The sequence below is a fragment of the Sus scrofa genome, chromosome 8, assembly GCF_000003025.6.
Source record: "Sus scrofa isolate TJ Tabasco breed Duroc chromosome 8, Sscrofa11.1, whole genome shotgun sequence".
Taxonomy (NCBI): Eukaryota; Metazoa; Chordata; class Mammalia; order Artiodactyla; family Suidae; genus Sus; species Sus scrofa.
Genome location: NC_010450.4, coordinates 76,101,937 through 76,120,859, shown reverse-complemented (window position 1 = coordinate 76,120,859; position 18,923 = coordinate 76,101,937). Strand labels below are relative to the sequence as shown.

Genomic DNA, 18,923 nt, shown 5'->3' with positions numbered 1-18,923 from the left:
ATTAAGGAAAAAATGGAGACATAACTGGGGAGAGCGGAGATTAGTCCTGAAACACAATGTGCTGCTTTTCATGAGGCTTTTTGTATTTTCTGCTACTTGAAAATGTTCATTATCGAAGTATTTTGTGATCCCCAAGTGTCGTACATATCTGATTCTCAATTAAACACCAGTAGCCAGTGGTACACTGGGTTTATACAGTTCAGGGTCAGAACTTGTTGCAGACACACTTGAACTTGGATGTGGTAGCTGTCTTGTGTGTGTTTAAGCTGCAGGCTTCTCTAAGTTACCGTGGTGTGTTCTTTCTGACAGAGCTGATGTCATGTGAGGAGCTTCATTCGATATTGCACTTGGTGCTGCAGGCAGGGAATATCATGAATGCAGTAAGTAAAGTTCCCAAAACTTGGAGATGTTATTTCCAATTTGATTTGTCTGTCTAAAGGTGTATATATATATATATATATGTATTTTTTTTCTTTTGATTTGTCTTCTTTAGGGAGGGTATGCTGGCAATGCAGTAGGATTTAAACTGTCTTCTTTGCTCAAATTGGCAGACACAAAAGCAAACAAACCTGGGATGAATCTTCTGCACTTTGTTGCACAGGTATGTGGAGGTGATTGATGCAGGGAGAGAAGGCACAGGGATCCCGCAGAGGCAGTCAAGTTTTTCGGAGGTGTAAGGTGGTATCCATCAGACTCAGGAAACAGAGCCAGGGGCCAGGAAGGTTCCATATGCAGATTCCTGCGTTGAGCTGTACCTGAGGCTCCAGGCCTGGAGGGAGGTGGAGGGTCGGGGAGTGAGGCAGAGTGGTTGGTGAAGCCAGGTTGTGAAGGATTCAAATCTGAAAGCTGGGGAATTTGGAATTCATGCTTTAGCAGTGGGGAGCCAGTGGACGTTTGCAGACAGCATGACCAGGTAGGTTTCTGTTTCTAGGAAAATGAGGCAGTCTGGGGGCTGGGTTAGAGTGGAGGGAGCACGAGAGATAGGGGGACTTCTTCATGGAAGTTGGCGCTCGTTGTCTGGTGAGAGATGAGAATCAGGGTAACGGCCACGGGGATGGAGAGTAGAGGCCTGCATATCCAAACACTTTTGAGGCTGAATTGACTAGACTGTGGACTGTTGTGTGTATAGAGTGAGGGAGTCAGAGCCATGAGAGGATCCACTTCCATTTTTTTTTTTCCCGCTTATAGATTGTGGGTTGGGGGCTTTGCCTGTCATACAGGTTGTGGGGTCTGAACCCGGCCCGCCACTGCTTTTTTTCTTTCTTTCTTTTTTTTTTTTTTTGCCTGTGCCCGTGCCATGTGGAAGTTCCTGAGCCAGGGATTGACCCCGCGCCACAGCAGTGACAATATCGGATCCTTAACCCAAAGGGGCCACCAAGGAACCCCATCGCTTCCATTTTTGACTGGGCCCATGTGACATCAGCACAGCTGGTTACAAAGTCAAAGATCAGCCAAAGACAGTTCTCTCTTTGCTGTTAAATTCTTTCCAAGAGCAAATCGTGCTAATTTGTTTTTCCTTCATCGGATCTCCTGTCGTTTGGACAGCCATCACATGGGCACAGCTTAACATGGGAAGGAAGCTGTGTTGCTGGCTTTTTTCTGGCGTGAGTCTCAGGACGGGGCAGGACAGGGAGATTTTTGACGTCCTTTATTAGCTGTACTTCCTCAGACAGGTTACTTGAGCCTTCAGATCCTGCATTCCTTCGTCTAATGGTGGAGGGTAGGGAGACCTCAAAACCAGGTAACTGACAGGGCAGAGGGAGATAATTCCAGAACGTGCTTATTATTAGCTCAGTGTTCCCAACATAGTAAGTGCCCCGTAAGTAATGATGCACACTATTATTGCCACGTTCTTTAGCAGACAGAGGGCACCTTGAACTCAGTAGTAATGTAAGAGTCCTTCTTCAGGACATTGAAACCAGAAAATGTGTCCCTCATCCCTCAAGGCCGATAGTATCTCCTGAGCTGCCTTTTCGGTCTGCATGTCGAGGTGCTCTGTGGAACCCGGTCCCTGCCCACTTGGGGAGTTTCCTAAGTGGGTCTCTGCTCCCTGCATACCTGCCTTCCTTGTATCCTCTGAACAGGCCAAGAATCCAGACACCTGCATGGCTTGTGCACCTTCCGATTAAACTCAGTTTGCAAACTGGTTTAGCAGCTGAAGGTATCTCGGTCATGTCAAGGCGAACTCATAGGTATGGGTGGTATTTAAGTAGGCTGTATTGGATTCTCTTAGGAACAATGGGCCCTCCTAAGCTGTCACCTCCTCGAAGCGAGTTTTCATGCCCGTGAATCGTATTTCACGTCAGGATCAGTTGCTCTGGGAAGTTAAATGTTTCTTGAGAGGAGGAAAGTTCTGGTAAATCTTGCTAAAGACATCAGAATAAGGGTTCATGTCCCCATGAGTGGCTTTGACTGGATCAAGCCTACAAATGGCAATAGTGGTTTTACGGTGCTTTTAAGCCCTGAGAAAAATGTATCCATATAGGGGATGAAATTCCACTTTTATCCTCTTATAGCGAGAGAAATTCTGTTTTTGTTCTAGGAAGCCCAAAAGAAAGACGCTGTTCTTCTAAACTTTTCTGAAAAATTGCATCATGTTCAGGAGGCTGCCAGGTAAGCAAGGAGGAGAACTGGGAGAACAAGGGGGTTTTTTTGTTTGTTCTGGTTTGGTTTTTAACTACCTTCTTGTGAAAACTGATGAATATTTTGCAACTTCTGGATTCAGGTTTGAACTTTAAGAAGTTTTGTCCTGTTGAACTTTCAGCCTTTCATTTGGTTACAGAGGTGTGTATGTGCACCTTTGGAATTTGGAGGTTTTGAAAAATTAATCTTTGTTTTTAATCTAAAAAACTCTATTGCAGTCTATTCTAATGAATATCATCACTGTAAACAAATATATATATATATATGAATTAAGAACTTCAAATACCTCCACACCCAAAAAAAATAGAGCTCAAAGAACACAGCCTGTAACCTTGGGAGTTGGTATATATCAGTCAAACACCCAGGGCCATACCTCACTGATTCCTTTAGAATCTAACATGGTACATTTATTTTCTATTGCCTTAAAAGAAGCTGGAACCATGCCAAGGGCTGTGAAAGGATTTCGTTTTAAATTAGTCACTCAACTTTTGCAGAGAAGGCATCAACCATACATAAAGCTCTCTTTACATCAATGTCATTTGCTTCTGATCCTGATTGAGCTGTGTGTTTTAATGTGGCTCTAATCTGCGTATACATGCCTGTTTTGAGTTCTGTGTTTTTAAATTTACAACACACGTCCATGCATCAGTGGGAAGTGTTCACTAACCAGCTTTTCTGGGGGAAAAAAAAAAAGTGTTGATTTGTAGCAACTGCTGATTGCCATGGTGTAAATACTGCTGTCAGGGCTGATCTAAGCTCCCCACATGTCATTACTGGCTGTGGATCTGGAGAGAGATAAGCCCCGGCTGCCTCCGTGAGCTGGCTTCAGCACTGCACCTCACCTATCAGCCTGGCTCCCATCGTCACTTGTTATCTGAGGGGCTCTGTCCAGTGGGGACAGCTGTGAACCACAAGCATAAACACGTGAACCAGAGCTCTGTCGCTGGCCAGTGTCTCAGTGATCCTGTTAGCTGGGTGACAGTTCTCTCTAACACACAGAGTGCTGACTCTGCCTGTCTGTGGTGAGCGAGGTGGATTCTGTGTAGGGTCTTCCCATTGTCAGGGTTGTCAGCCTGCACCACCTTGCTTTTCATGGGTTAGAGCTTTTGTGTTTGCATTTCATGGTCGGAGTAAAGTGTAAACATCTGAATCGTGCTGGATTCTAATGAAAGTGTTCAGACCTGGTTATGAAAAGCTTTACACGTCTCACACTTTCAGTTATCTCGCCAGCAAGAACAAAATTACAGCCTGCTGTCTCTGCACCCGTGTGTGTGTGTGTCTTTAGGAAGGAATCGCCTCTTAAAAAAAACAGGAGGAAATTCAACGCAGAGGGTGGAAATCACAGTAGCCCCCCTTCTGTTTCCAGGGTCTTGTTGGATGTGCCTGCATGACACACGGCCTCCCTGTGCCCGCTGCCCATTCTCCCTTCCTTTTCTTCCAGATTGTCGCTGGACAACACGGAGGCAGAGCTGCACTCGCTCTTCGTCAGGACGAGGTCTCTGAAAGAGAACATTCAGCGAGACGGAGAGCTTTGTCAGCAGATGGAAGATTTCCTCCAGGTTGGTGTGAGATTCAAGTCAGTCCCTCTGAGGAGTTCCCTTTGTGGCTCCGTGGTAACAAACCTGATTAGTGTCCATGAGGACATGGGTTCGATCCCTGATCCTTGATCAGCGGGTTAAGGATCTGGCCTTGCTTTGAGCTGTGGTGTAGATCACAGACGTGGCTTGGATCCCGAGTTGCTGTGGCTGTGGTGTAGACCGACAGCTGCAGCTCCGATTTGACCCCTAGCCTGGGAACCTCCATATGCCGAGGGTGTGGCAAAAAAAAAAAAAAACAAAAAACAGTCTGTCCCTCTGAGCTCAGCAGTCCCGCTGAGGCCGGTTGGGTTGGCAGGGGTGTGGTTATGGAAGCAGGTTCCCATTTGTATTTGTTCCCCCAAGTCAGGAAGAGGACCTTTGTATCTCGGGGCCCCTTCTTTGCTGGACTGGTGTTTTTGACAGAGGATATTGAATATGGTCTAAACCTGAGGCTCCTGTTAGGGACCAAGCCTGCCGATGACCGAGCAGCCTGCATGATGGCACGGCCCGGTAGCGAGCTGGGATCGCCTATGGGACTCTCCCTGGCAGCTTATGGCTGGCAACTCAGGGTTGGGTTCTAACACCTGGCTCAAGAGCTCCTCTCTCCCAGTCACACTTCTGGACACTGAAAGGAAACGTTCCCCAGAAATCATTAAGGACACCTGAACACCCAGGCTCTTGTCCCTTGACTTGTTTTTGTGGACAAGACAAGCTCCGTTTCGCATGTTCTGTAGTGAGAGCAGGACACACCGGGAGCTGGTGCCGCTTGACACCCAGAGGGCCTCACCCCCAAAGGGTGTGGCGGGAGCTGTTCCAAATAACATCCACAAAACCGGACAGAGTGGATGTGTTTGCAACAGCTCACTGTGACTCACTCATCACATAGTCTGACGTACCTCTTCTATTTTCCTTAGTTTAAAAAAAAATGGCCTCTTTCCCTCTCGAAGTCTTGAGTGTGGTGGTGCGCTCCCTTCGGTGTCAGCACTCCAGGACTTGTGCTGCAGGACTTGGAGGGGGAATGTGAGGCGGGGCTGCCCTGGGTGGTGGGAAGGGGCCTGTGCTCCGGAGGGTGGCCCACCCCAGCCTCCTCTCACAGCCCTGTAAGGAAGCTGCATCGAATGCTGTGAGCTGCAGCTCCCATCAGCAAACATTCCATTTTGTTTGGCTCTGCTGGGAGTTTGTTTTTATTATTAAGCCCATGTTCTGTATTTTCTTTCAAATATACCTAAACTCTCATTTCCCCTTAAAAGTGCACAGATTTTTTTTGTTTTCTCCAAGTGAAACAACAAAGCAAACACCACCACAGAAACACCTCCCAGTAGCTAGGAAAATCCTCAGCAGTAACTAAGTGCTTTCAGGCAAATGAACCACATCCAGAAATGCAAGGAGAGTGTCCATCACACATGGAGAGGAGGATTCCAGAGGTCTCATTTCCCTGTTATTCTTCTTTTTTTTTTTTTTTAGTTTTTATTGAAGTGTAGTTGATTTATAATGTTGTGTTAATTTCTGCTTTACTGCAAAGTGATTCATTGACACACACACATTTATATCCACATACACTTTTAAAAATATTCTCTTTTCTATCGTAGTTCATATAGGATATTGAATAGGATTCTCTGTGCTCTGCAGTAGGACCATGTTGCTCATCCCCTCCCCCCATGTATAATAGTTTACATCTGCTAACCCCAACCCCCTACCCCTTCCGCAACCCTCCCCCAAATCCCTCCCCTTTGGTGACCACAGGTCTGTTTTTGTCCATGAGTCTGTTTGGTAGATATGTTCTTTTATGTCATATTTTAGAGTCCACATATAAGTGATATCGTATTTGTCTTTCTCTTTCTAAGTTCATTTAGTATGATAATCTCTAGTTGCATCCATGTTGCCACAAATGGCATTATTTTGTTCTTTTACATGGCTGAGTAGTATTCTATTGTACCTCTGTACCACACCTTCTTTATCCATTCCTCTGTCCATGGACATTTAGGTTGTTTCCATGTCTTGGCTATTGTGAATATGCTGCATGAACATAGATAGGGGTGCATGCATCCTTTTGAATTAGAGTTTTGTCTGGATATAGGCGTAGGAGTGGAATTTCTGGATCACATCTCAGTTCTTATATTAAACGTTAATGTCTTACACTAAATAGGAGTACAGAAAGGCTTGTAAGGCGGAGCAGCTCTGTTGTGGCTGTACCCCCAGACTGCTGTTCAGAAGCAGCCTTTTTTTTTGTCTTTTTGCCATTTCTTGGGCTGCTCCCACAGCATATGGAGGTTCCCAGGCTAGGGGTCGAATTGGAGCTTCGGCCACTGGCCTACGCCAGAGCCACAGCAACTCAGGATCCGAGCCATGTCTGCAACCTACAGCTTACGGCAACACCGGATCCTCAACCCACTGAGCAAGGCCAGGGATCGAACCCACGGCCTCAAGGTTCCTAGTCGGATTCGTTAACCACTGAGCCACGACAGGAACTCCTGGTAGAGTCATTTTTATCTAAGTAAAATATTCTACACAGAGATTTTTTTTTCCTGTTTTTAAAATTGACTTTCTTTTTAAATAGGGGAGATACCTTTTTTTTTTTTTTTTTTTTGGTTTTCTTTTTGTCTTTTTGTCCTTTTTAGGGCCACACACTGCGGCACATGGAAGTTCCCAGGCTAGGGGTCTAATCAGAGCCACAGCAACGCAGGATTCGAGCCGAGTCTGTGACCTACACCACAGCTCACGGCAATGCCGGATCCTTAACCCACTGAGCGAGGCCAGGGATCGAACCCACAACTTCATGGTTCCTAGTCGGATTTGTTTCCGCTGCGCCACAACAGAAACTCCGAGATACCATTTTTTAAAGATAGGTTCAGTACAGGCCACACAGGCTCTGAATGCCAGTCTGAAAACTTCCACGCTCTAAGCTGTGGGGAACCCTTAAAGGTTTTTGAGCAGAAACAAGATAGGAACACAGTCGTACAGCTCTGTTTCCCTGTTTTGACCCTTTGGGCGTGAAGTACCAAGTAAATTGGTTTGGAACTTTGGTCCATAACAGACAAGTTTGAGATGGACAGTTGAATCGACTGCCACAGCTGCTCATTTATCAGTCACACTTTGTCCCTGCAGCTTTGGGCTTTTTCTTCTGGGGCCCTAATCAGGAGGGAAGGGCTCAGAAACTACCCTTGGCAGGTAACTCCAGCCCGGTGGTTCCTCAGGCCCTATTCAGAACATCCTGCCTCCGGGGCCCTAAGGGGACTCCAGGGCCTTTGGGCACCCTTCACACCCACCCAGGATCTGGCTGAGACCCCCCGAGGTGGGGGAAGCGCGAGGGAAGGTTCTGGCCCCAGTCCTGTTTCTCTGCAGTGGAGCTGTTCTTGGCTGGAATTCACCCTTCCCCAGTGCAAGAGTGACAGGCAGAGATTTACCCTTTCATTAATACTCTTCTCTCCGTAAAGAAAAACACAGCCTGAGCACATGCACCGCCTTGGGCTACTGACCCCGGTGCTGACTTTCTCTGGTATTTGGTGTCCTAAATAGTTTTGGTTTCCTACGACCTCCCGAGTGTTTGGTGTAAGCAGAGGGCTTTGTAGGGGCGAGCAGGTGGGATGGGCTGTGCCTTCTCTGGATTTCTCTCTGGGTTCTGTGCTCCAGGCTGATTCCAGCTGTCTGGCATGGGCAGCCCACACCATCACCATTTCCGGGGCCCGTCCCCCTCACCGCAAAAGAACTTTCTCAACTATAAGCCTTTGAAACAACATACGAGTGTGCTTTCCTAAAGGAATGTATTCCAGACAGCCCTCCCTACGTAGAAACTTTGTTACCCGAAGGCTGTCTCCGTGGCACTCTGGCTTCGCCCACCTGCTGCTTCCTTACTTCAGTCCAACATGAAGTGTCACTGAGTGGCCTTCGGGGACAGATGCATGTCCCCTTGGCCCTGGGAGCCCTGGTATGAAAAAGGGCTGAGGCTTCTTCCTCATCGTGTTGGGGCAGTATTCGAGTCTATTGGGGCTTTGGTGACTTTGTCCTAGAAGAATTAGGAGAAAGCTGAAGGGGTTGGGAGGATGCATTTGTTTAGGGCAGTGATTCCAAACCCCGTCAGAATCTCCTGGGGAGTTTTAATAAAATAATGGCAGGTCCACCCCAAATCTACTGGACAGTGTTGAGGTGGGGGGCGCAGGCATGGACTGCAGATAGAACCTCCTGGCTGGACGTTTGTCTGGGCCTGAGGGCTTGCGGCCTGTGGGGGTGACACTGACCCTGATAGTGCTCATTTGAGGTTAAGTTGAAACCCCTCTAAATGGGGCAGACCTCTGCATAAGACCACTCGTCAGTACCAGTGGCTGCTGGGACGGGAAGTAGACTCTTGGCCAGTGTAAGAAGTCAGAACAGATCAGACTGGCCTTTCCTTCAAGAGGCCAACTGCACACCAGTGCCACGTTTCCAGGGACACAACAGGGAGACATCTGGTTGATAGTATTCTCAGTTTAAAACCCCTCGGGCTTCACAAGGTCTTCTCCTGGCTGTCCCAAGGTTTGGGGGTGAATTATTCTCCTTTTGGCTCTGGGGGACCAGATTTGCAGTGAGACCGGAGATGGAGCTGCATTCACGGCTCGGCTGGCCTCTCACCCTGTGTGTGCCATTTGTCTCCTTCTCTGCAGTTTGCCGTGGAAGAGCTGTCGGAGCTGGAGCGCTGGAAACAAGAGCTCCTGGCCGAGGCCCACACCCTCATTGATTTTTTCTGTGAGGACAAAGACACTGTCAAACTGGATGAGTGCCTTCAGATATTCAGAGACTTCTGCATCAAATTCAACAAAGCAGTGAAGGTACGGCTGGAGGCACCTCTGTTTTCTGAGTTGTTGGGATTCTTCTTTTTCCTCTTCCTACCCAGCCCTCTGCTGTGGCACAAAGGTGGTGGCAGGAAAGGCTGGCTGGGGCCGCATGGCAAGCCTATACCTAGGGGGTTCCAGGAAAGCGGCCCTGCCATCTCAGCCCTGAGCATTTCCATATCATCAGGTTGGTGTAGCCTCTGCTACTTCGCTGTGGGTTCCAGCACTTGCTCTGATACCCTAAAAGCATTTTGTTAGTCAAGTTTATTTGATGGCAGGTCATGATATTGAGATGACTCTTTAAGCATCCCGCTCCCAGGAGACACTCTCCTCCTTCAGGGAGACCTGTATCGTGATAGGATGTCGAGGGCTTTGTTCACCTGTTTCGAGCACTGTAACCATTGCCAGGGGTTGTGGCACCTTGGGACCCATACTGTCCTTGGCCAGAGTGGGCTCTGAAATGCCCAGGTAGTGAGAGGACCTGCTGCTGTCTGAATGCAGCCACCACAGCCTCCAAGCCAGTAATCTCTGAGTTCCTGCAGAAGCCAGAAGACTCTTTGGGTTGCTTGGCTTTGCAGATACAACTCTTTGTCAGTTAAACACAAAAACAACATCCCTTCATCTCAGGTGCTAATAAGGAACCAAATCCTGGTGTGCCATCTCCTTCCCTGTATTTCAAGTACAGATTTGTCCATAGCTGAATTTCCTCGAGGGGTGGGTCTCTCCAGCCTTAAGTGAGTAGCCCAGAGTAACTCCAGTTCCCACGCCTCCCCTTCTCTGTCCAGCCAAGAGAAGCCTGTGGCCACGTTTCCTTGCCCTTGTCCAAGCAGTGAGGTCAGTGAGGGTGGGGGTGGGGTTGCTGGTAGCAGTAGCAGCAAATTGGCTCTTTCTGGGGCTTTCCCTCCCAGCCAGAATCCTGCAGGTCCTGAGAGCCAGGAGCTGGCCCCATGCCCGCTGCAGGCAGCCTGGAAGGGAGAAGACCCAGGGTCCTCCGGAAGGCTGAGGCCAAGGCTGCACGAGGGGGCCCACGGCCCCCAACACAGCCTGAGCCTCATAAAAACGTGGAAGGGAAAGTGCATCATTTGAGAAAATCAATGTTCAAGTAAAAGGCTTGAATGATAAGAGATTGGGGTTGTGAGAGCCACACATTTACGTGTCGCAGGTATATTTAAGGTGCAAGCCGTAAGGGGTGCTTACTTTGGTGTGTGCATTTGTTCCAGTTTGGTTTTGCTGGGAGAGGGCTGCTGGGTCCTTGGAATGGGGTGAAAGGTAGGATTTGTATAGTACATCCTCTGCTCTCATTGTGGGAAGGGGGTGGGGCACAAGAGACAAAGCCTCAGTGGCCCGTCTGTTGTTTCTTTCCCAGGCAGGATTTAGAAAGCAGAGATTGGAAAGGCATCTCTTAGTGTAATGTATGCATCCAAGTCATTGGTTTTTTATTTTTATTTTTATTTTTTTTGTCTTTTTGCCATTTCTGGGGCCCCTCCCACAGCATATGGAGGTGTCCAGGCTAGGGGTCTAATCGGAGCTGTAGCTGCCAGCCTACGCCAGAGCCACAGCAACTCGGGATCCGAGCCGCATCTGCGACCTACACCACAGCTCACGGCAATGCCGGATCGTTAACCAACTGAGCAAGGGCAGGGATTGAACCCGCAACCTCATGTTTCCTAGTCGGATTCGTTAACCACTGCGCCACGACGGGAACTCCCAAGTCATTGTTAAGTAAAATGTGGGGCACATGAGTGTGAGTGTGTGTGAGCGTGTGCGTGTGCGTGTGCGTGTGTGTGTGTGTGTGTGTGTGTTTGTAGATGGATCCAGGCAACACGGACTCTGGCTGCCTCTTTTTTTTTTTTTGTCTTTTGTCTTTTTGTTGTTGTTGTTGTTGTTGTTGTTGCTATTTCTTGGGCCGCTCCCGCGGCATATGGAGGTTCCCAGGCTAGGGGTTGAATCGGACCTGTAGCCACCGGCCTACGCCAGAGCCACAGCAACGCGGGATCCGAGCCGCATCTGCAACCTACACCACAGCTCACGGCAACGCCGGATCGTTAACCCACTGAGCAAGGGGCAGGGACCGAACCCGCAACCTCATGGTTCCTAGTCGGATTCGTTAACCACTGCGCCACGACGGGAACTCCTGGCTGCCTCTTTTCTTTGTTTTTTGGCCACACCCCCAGCATGCAGATGATCCCAGGCAGCGATCAACCTGAGCCACATCAGTGACAACGTCAGGTCCTTAATCACTAGGCCACCAGGGAACTCCCACCAGCTCCCTTTTTAACACTTGTAGTACTTTTCTCTCTGCCGTTGCCTGAACAGCACATTCCTGGAAGCCCTTTCTGTCTCGCCCTGTTTAGAAATCAAGTCGGCTTTCCTCAGAGCTGAGGTCATGGGCAGGTGCGGAGTCCCTTTGCAGGTGAGGGCACAGTGCCCTGACTGGAAAGCTGGGAGCTGGGCCCAGGGATCTGGTGACAACCCTCAGCAGATGGTTGGTGCGCCATCATCAGTCATGCCCACACGGCTCTGGGACAACCAAAACCTCCAGCCCTCCGGCACATGTGCACATGCAAACACATGCCGCCTTCTCTCTCAGTGAAGCTCACCGCCTGTTCTTTCTTCCAGGCACCTATCTGGGGGTGGGGAATGGGTGGGTCTTAGAGTTGCCAGTCTGGGATTGCACTTGGGGCCCACGTGTCTCACGCATTTTCTGGCCTCTCTCCACACCCTCCTCCAGGACAACCATGATCGCGAGGTGCAGGAGCTGAAGCAGCTGCAGCGGCTGAAGGAGCAGGAACAGAAGCGGCGCTCCTGGGCGGCTGGGGAGCTTGGCTTCAGCCGGAGCAGCAGTGAGAATGACGTGGAGTTGTTGACCAAGAGGGGCGCAGAGGACCCTTTTCTCCACTCCAGGCCCATCAGCCCCTCCCACCGGCCCCCCAACACCCGGCGCTCCCGCCTCTCCCTGGGCGCTTCTGCTGACAGGGAGCTGCTGACCTTCCTGGAGAGCTCCACTGGCAACCCCGAGGAGCTCAAGTTCAACAGCTTGCCCAGGAGCTGTCCCCGGCAGGCGCCCCCCAGCAGAGCCTGGATGGAGTCTGGAGAACAGAGGGACCAGGACTCCAGCCAGGCACACAGACTTCCAGCCTCAAAGGACCAGGAGGAAGCCACTGACCCACCCTCAACTTGGCAGAGCCAGCTCCTGGCCCCCCGGCTGGAGGAACCTGCGACGGCCTTACCCCGAGTCAGGCGCAGTGGGGTCAGCATCCTGCGAAAGAGGAACAGTGAGCCCCTGGGCCTGGGTCCTGTGCGGTCCCCTCCACTCTCGCCCTTGGCCCTAGGGATTAAGGAGCATGAGCTGGTGACCGGGCTGGCCCAGTTCGACCTCCAGGCTCCCAAGGGCCCTGAGGAGCCGGCCCGGCTGACCATGAACGACTTCAGCCCAATGGAGCTGATGTCTGTGGTGGGTGAGAGCCCGCAGGCCCCCCGCGCCCCAAACGACCGCCTGACGCCCGTGGACAGAAGCGCAGGGGATGCTCCCCTCCCAGCCCTGGAGGGTGGCGGGGCCGCCCGGGATGAGGCAGGCAGTGCAGCTGCGGGATCAGTGGGCAGCAGCGACCCTGAGAGCAAAGATGCAGGGCTGTTCTCGGACACCACCGACTGCTCGCTGACCCTGGACTGCTCCGAAGGAACCGACTCCAGACCGGAAGGGGGGTGCCCGGGCGATGGGGGCGACAGGGAGGGCTCCGTGTCCTCGGGGGCTGGGGACAGCCAGGTCTCCTCTCTGCCGGCCTGCAGCTCGCCAGGAGAGGTTCCCGCTCCCCGTCCGGTCTCGGTCTCGAGGAAGAGCGAGCCGGGCTGCCAGGCGGACCCTCCTAGGGACAGGCCGGCCCGGGAGAAGGAGGTGATGTCCCCGAAGAGGAGCTCCGTCAAAGAGGCGCCGGCGGGGACCGGGGCGGCCCGGCGGGTGGCGGGGGCGGTCCGGCCAGTGCGGACGCTGACGGGCTCAGAGAACGAGAGCCTGCGCAAGGTCGTGCCCATCGCGCGGGCCGGCCGCGCACCAGTCTCGGGGAAGCGCGCCCCCCGCGAGGCCCCCGGCGGCCCGGCCCCCGCTGCGGCCCGGCCAGGGAGGGAGTCCCCCGCGCCCGCCAGGACCTCCTTCCGGAAGCCCAGCGCCAAGCCGCTCCGCAACGTCCCGCGGCCGAAGCCCGACGAGGACAAGATGTGCCGCTCCAGCTCCCAGGGCCCCGAGAGCCCCGAGGAGGCACCCCGGGCCCCGGCTGCCCCCAGCGCGCCCCGCGGCCCCGCCCCGGTCCCCAGCTTTGCCCGCAACACGGTCGCCTCCTCGTCCCGGTGCCTGAGGACCGACTCCCCCGCCGTGGCCCGACCCCCCGGCCTCACCCGCACCGTATCGCAGCGGCAGCTCAGGGCGAAGGGCGGCCCGGAGGAGGCGGCCCCGAAGGACGGAGGCGCCCTGAGGCGGGCCAGCAGCGCCCGCGGCCCCCGGAAGGGGCCCGAGTTGCCCGAGGGCCCAAGGGCCGGCAGCGAGGCCTCGCCCAAAGGCCGCGGGGCCGGGGAAAGGGCCTCCGTCCGGCTGAAGGACGCCAGCCGGCCGGCCCTGGGGAAGGGGCTCCATCCCTTACGGAAGTGATTGGCGGCCGCCCTGCTCTCCCGCCTCCTGCCTGGGGTTCCGATGGAGAGGACGGACTCTTGCGGAAGTCACATGCAGTCAGTCATCCCTGGGGCCACCTGCCAGTGCTGCCCCCGCAAATCCCCCATGACCGAAGGTGCAGCCCTGGGGTCTGGAGACCCGCACTGACTCCTGCTGGACAGAGGTTCCCCGCGGTGATGGGCCGCGGAGGTGGACCCCGACCTCCAGGCAGACCGCAGAGACCCACAAACGATTCAGAGAGGAAGGCGACCTTCCTATGTAACGAGTGAAAGAAAACTTTTGGCCAGTTTTTATATATCTGACTTTTTTAATATAAAAATTGAATGTTGTTTTTCGTTGGTTCCTTTCGCGGAGTGAAACGCTTCCCAGGGGTAAAAGGATGAAGATATTTTTATCAGCCAGTGTTCCCTGGCCTCAGGGTTCCACCTGCTCCCGCCGTCCATTGCTGGCAACTGGCCTTCTGCAAGTCAGTGTGCTGTGGCTGACATGGTCTTCTTGAAGATTTTCTGCCTTGCTCACCTTACCCTGCTGTTTGGTGAGGGTTTGCCTGTGAACAGGAGGGAAAGTGAGACTGGTGGCCGGAAACTGGATGCTCCCTGTGTGAGGGCTGGCACCGTGGACAATGGGGCCAGCCTCCCCTGCAGATGAGTGGCAGCCCCTGGGAGAATGCTGGAGCTTCCAGAATGTAGAAGTGCTGTATTTTGATGGATAGGCATCAGGGGCTGTTGGGCAGAATACAGCTTGCCCCTCTGTGTTTTCTTATTTGAGTATCTGTTGTGAAGCTGAGTGAAGGCTGCTATGACTTGTGTTCACTGGAGTTACAGGGAAGAAGAAACCTTCAGTCTCCCAGTCTTCTTTGTAATATGACCTGGAGCCTAAAAATTCAGTATCTTTGCTTTTTTTTTTTCCCCCTCTTTCAGTGATTCTTTTTAATGTTGATGTCTGTTCTTTGATACAGTGATTTTCATTCCTGAGAAGAACCAGATCATATTTTTAAAAACAGACCTTCCAAAATGAAATTGCTTTATGATTTTATATTATCAGGAAATTTTTGCAAAAAAAAAAAAAAAAGTTGGGCTTCTTTCAAAAGAAAGGGAAAAACTGTTAATGTATTATTTCTACCCAGTGCCAATTTCACTGTTTCCCTCTGACTAATTGGGAAATGGAGAACGTTCTTGAAACTTTTTTATTATTTAAAAAACTTCCCCCAGTTTTTTCACTTTTGATTTACTTAGTAGTGCAACTTTGTCTTAGATCTGACAGTGGGAGATGGAGTTCGGCAAATGCAGTGTAATTGTCTTGAATCCATATGGTCGATGTCCTGGTCTCCGTCCTGCAGAATTTTGCCTTCCGTCCAAATTAATTGGAAATTCTGAGCTTCCCTAAGTCAGCCGCATTGAAAGGGTAAATGCTAAGGTTGAAGAAATAAGGCACCTGACCACAAAACCTCTTGTAAAAATCACCCTGGAGATCCAGGGCTCCGCAGAGATGGTTAGTTATGAGGATCCTGAGCCATCTTTTGCCATCTCAAAAAGCCTTAAAAAATCATGTATCTAACAGGCAGCGATGTTCAAAACAGAGGGCCTGTGAAAGAGGTCCCAAGTTTGTGGATTTGTGGGTGTTCCAGGGTCTGGACTCCTTGGCGAAACCCTAGAAACCAGGGTCTGAGTCCCTGTTCCATCACTGATGCTGTGTGGCTTTGGCCGGTCACTCGTCTCCTTAATCCCGTTTCCAGTTTGCAGAAGTGAGGGCGTGGCCTCCATGATGGTCTTCAAAGGTCCTTCTACTCCGAGAGTCCAAGTCATTATCACCCAAGGACCCATCTCTGCCCCGGGATCAGCTTCCAGAACTATCGCCCAATATCTCTCCAGCAGAGATCTCACATAAAGCTCTGCTCAGAAGAAAGCACCCTTGGAATGGGTGGTTGCTTTGAAATCTAATAAGCTGAGTGTCATGAGTTTTGCTAGCCCTGTGGACAACTTGTATGCATCTGTGTGAGCAGGTGAATCATTCTATTACCTTTTATTGGTAGTAAGCTTGGAAAAATAATTTAAGTATATAATGCAGAAGTGTAAATAAGTTTCTATATAAATTTAAGATGAACTGAATGTATTTAAAGGTCCATTTATATGTTCTTTTATGTAACGTGTAGTTTAGTAAAGTTCTTGTTTATGGGATTCGTGTTTTATTCTCAGCTTGCTTCCATTGATGTGTGACCTTGGTGGAAGAGTATGTCATTTCCTGCACAGGAGGTTGGGATGGAGCAGTCCTGTCTTCAAAAGGCTCAAGAGGGGTTGCCTAGTGGCCTAGTGGTTAAGGATCTCATGATGTAACTGCTGTGGCTCGGGTTCAATCCCTGACTTGGGGACTTCTGCCTTCTGCATGCCGCAGGCGTGGCAAATAAAATAAAATTAAATTAAATTAAATAAAAGGCTCAAGAGCTAAAATTAGGGCCATCAATGTGGGTCTTGGTAGCACAGAACCTGCAATTTAACTGAGGGCCTAGGGAGCGGGCCTAGTGCCAGATCTGTGGGGATGCGGGCGTACACCTGACATGCAGGCCATCCCTGGAATGTTCAGCACCTCGAACACATTCACGTTATTCTGTGTTGTGGGCCAAGCTTTGTGTGATCTTTATGGGGCTGCAAGTCTGGATCTGCTCCCGTGTGTTCTCACGTGTTTTGGCTCAGGATGCTGCTGGGAAATCGCAGCTCACTTCTGTGGCTGCCTCAGGAATGAGCGAGAGGGAGGGAGGTGAACTTTTATTTGAGACACGGTGTTGGGTTGAAAAGACAGGCAGATTGTGTGTAAGATGAGCCTCGTACCTTGGGGTTTCCTATCCAGCTTTAGTCCTCTCGCTTCTCTCTCAATAGATCTGATGGTGGCTTAGCGGAAGATCCGGGGTCAGGCACCAAGGATGAGAGAGTACATAATGTCATCGTCCCCACCGTGAGTTGCTGCCCCAGGGACATTGGTGGCCTGGCTTTGCCTGGGCTGTAAGAGTTTGGGACACTGAGGTGCTCGGGGTTATATATTCCAGGTAGTTTTATTTGCACCCTTTTATTTTAGGTTTTCACAAAGAACCTGCATTCTAATCTTTCTCCTGAAGATTCACATTGGTTTTAAAGGAGCCACAGTTTCCCAGCTGTTCCTTCAAGAGTCCACATATCTGTCCGTATTATGGTGAGAGGCTCTGCAATTGTTTGGTAAAACAATTAACTCAGGCTTCCGAGGTGCACAAATTCACCAACTTCTGTCACTAAGGGTGCAGTGTCCTTCCTCTATCACCTCCCACCTGGCAATGACATCTTGCAATTGCACAGAATTTTCTATTGAAACTTTATTCTTTTTTGGGGGGGAGGGGCACGCCCAGGCAGGCGGAAGTTGCCTGCCCAGGGATCCAACCCAATCCACAGCAGTGAGAACGCCAAGTCCTTAACCACTAGGCCATCAGGGAACGCCTTAAACTTTACTCTTAATTCTTCATTAGCTTTTTCTTTCATGCTACAGTCCTGCCAAAAAAATAAAAATAAAAAACGAATTTTTTTTCCAGTGTGTATCCCCAAACACATATACACATTAAACATCTAAACCAAATTTGAATAAGAGACAATGCAGCTGGTCATTCACTAAGTACTTCTAAAAATGATTTGGGGGAGTTCCTGTCATTTTTCAGTGGTTAACGAACTCAACTAGTATCCATGAGGACGAGGGTTAGATCCCTGGCCTCATTCAGTGTGTTAAGGATCCGGCGTTGCCGTGAGCGGTGGTGTAGGTTGAAGATGCAGCTCGGATCTGGTGTGGCTGTGGCTGTGGTGTAGGCTGACAGCTACAGATCAGATTGGACCCCTAGCCTGGGAATCTCCATATGCCATAGGTGCGGCCCTGAAAAGACAAAAGACACAAAAATGATTTGGGCTGTGAGCACAAACAAAATGGGTCCCCCTGGGTCCTATAGAGTCACCCTGCTCAGCACCTAAAAGCATGGGTGCCTAGAGTGGCGTGAATCTGGGGCAGACTTGAAAACTTAACCCAGAGCATCCTCTTCCCTCTCCATGGGGGTTGGGGGCAGGGAGGGGGTTTCCCCTCCGCAAATGCATCCCAGTAAAATGCCCTGTGGCTCCCTGGATGGCCTCATCGAAGGCAAAGATAACATTCTTGTGGTTGGAGAAAGTGGCTTTTCTGTCTCCCTAGGTCAGAGCCCTACAGTGAGGCTTGGCTTCCTGCTTGGTTGGTAGCACAAGTGGACCCCATGGCAAGAGAGGGCCATGGCCCCAAGCAGCACTCACAGTCTCTTTATTGACAGGCCCTTGAGTGAGGGCCCACCCGACTGTCTGCCTGTGGAATGACGGCGTCTCAGCCTGTCAATGGGGGCGCTGCTTGAGGTCCTCGTAGGCACATCTGTGCCAGGCCTCTGGGTCAGGGCCTGGGCTTTGTCCTTAGCCTCGTCAAAAACATTCAAGGGCTGAATAGAGGCCCCCCTACCTCACAAGCAGATATTTCTCCCCAAGTTAGCTCGTGGTTGGATTTGAGAAGTTCAGAGTGCACACTGCCAGGGCAGCCATGTCCTACACTGTAGGTATGTTTCCAGGACAGCCCGTTAGAAAGCACTGGAACCCATCTGTAGATGGACTGTGACACCAATGTTCCTACAGAAGAGAACCTCCCTGGAGTTCCCGTTGTGGCTCAGTGGTTAATGAACCCAACTAGTATCCATGAGGATGAGGGTTCAATCCCTGGCCTCACTCAGTGGGTTAAGGATCCGGTGTTGCCGTGAGCTGTGGTGTAGCAGATGTGGCTCAGATCCCACATTGCTGTGGCTGTGGTGCAGGCTGGTAGCTACAGCTCCAATTGGACCCCGAGCCTGGGAACCTCCATATGCCTCAGGTGTGGCCCTAAAAAGACAAAAGAAAAAAAAAGAGAGAGAGAGAACCTCCCTTGTAGAGGAAAACGCCAGGGCATGAGGAACCTGCTGGAGGACCCCATTCCTCCCCTACTTGGTGGCATCAACTAGAGGTTGAGGCACCACCACTGAGGCAGCTGTCACGTTCACTGTCCACCGCTAGAGGAGAGAGAGCCTCTCCACCCTGGAGGGAACACAGGAGCTCCTACCTTCTGGGCCAACTCCAGCCAGTGTGGGCCATTTCTCTGGGGGAGACTACATTTTGTCTGTCCTTCCTAGCACATCACAAAGGTGTGTGTCCTCTGTGTTCGAGTCTGGATTCAAACATACTC

At 51.0% G+C, this 18,923-nt stretch overlaps 1 protein-coding gene across 1 annotated transcript in view; it reads left to right on the top strand.

The window, feature by feature from the left end:
- FHDC1 (FH2 domain containing 1) overlaps nucleotides 1–17,229 on the top strand; it is a 45,060-nt gene extending 27,831 nt beyond the window's left edge. Inside the window, 6 exon segments of the mRNA XM_021101499.1 lie at nucleotides 310–380; nucleotides 494–601; nucleotides 2,543–2,613; nucleotides 4,085–4,202; nucleotides 8,858–9,022; nucleotides 11,757–17,229. Of these exon segments, the coding sequence (XP_020957158.1) occupies nucleotides 310–380; nucleotides 494–601; nucleotides 2,543–2,613; nucleotides 4,085–4,202; nucleotides 8,858–9,022; nucleotides 11,757–13,667 (2,444 nt within the window). The 3' untranslated portion in view covers nucleotides 13,668–17,229.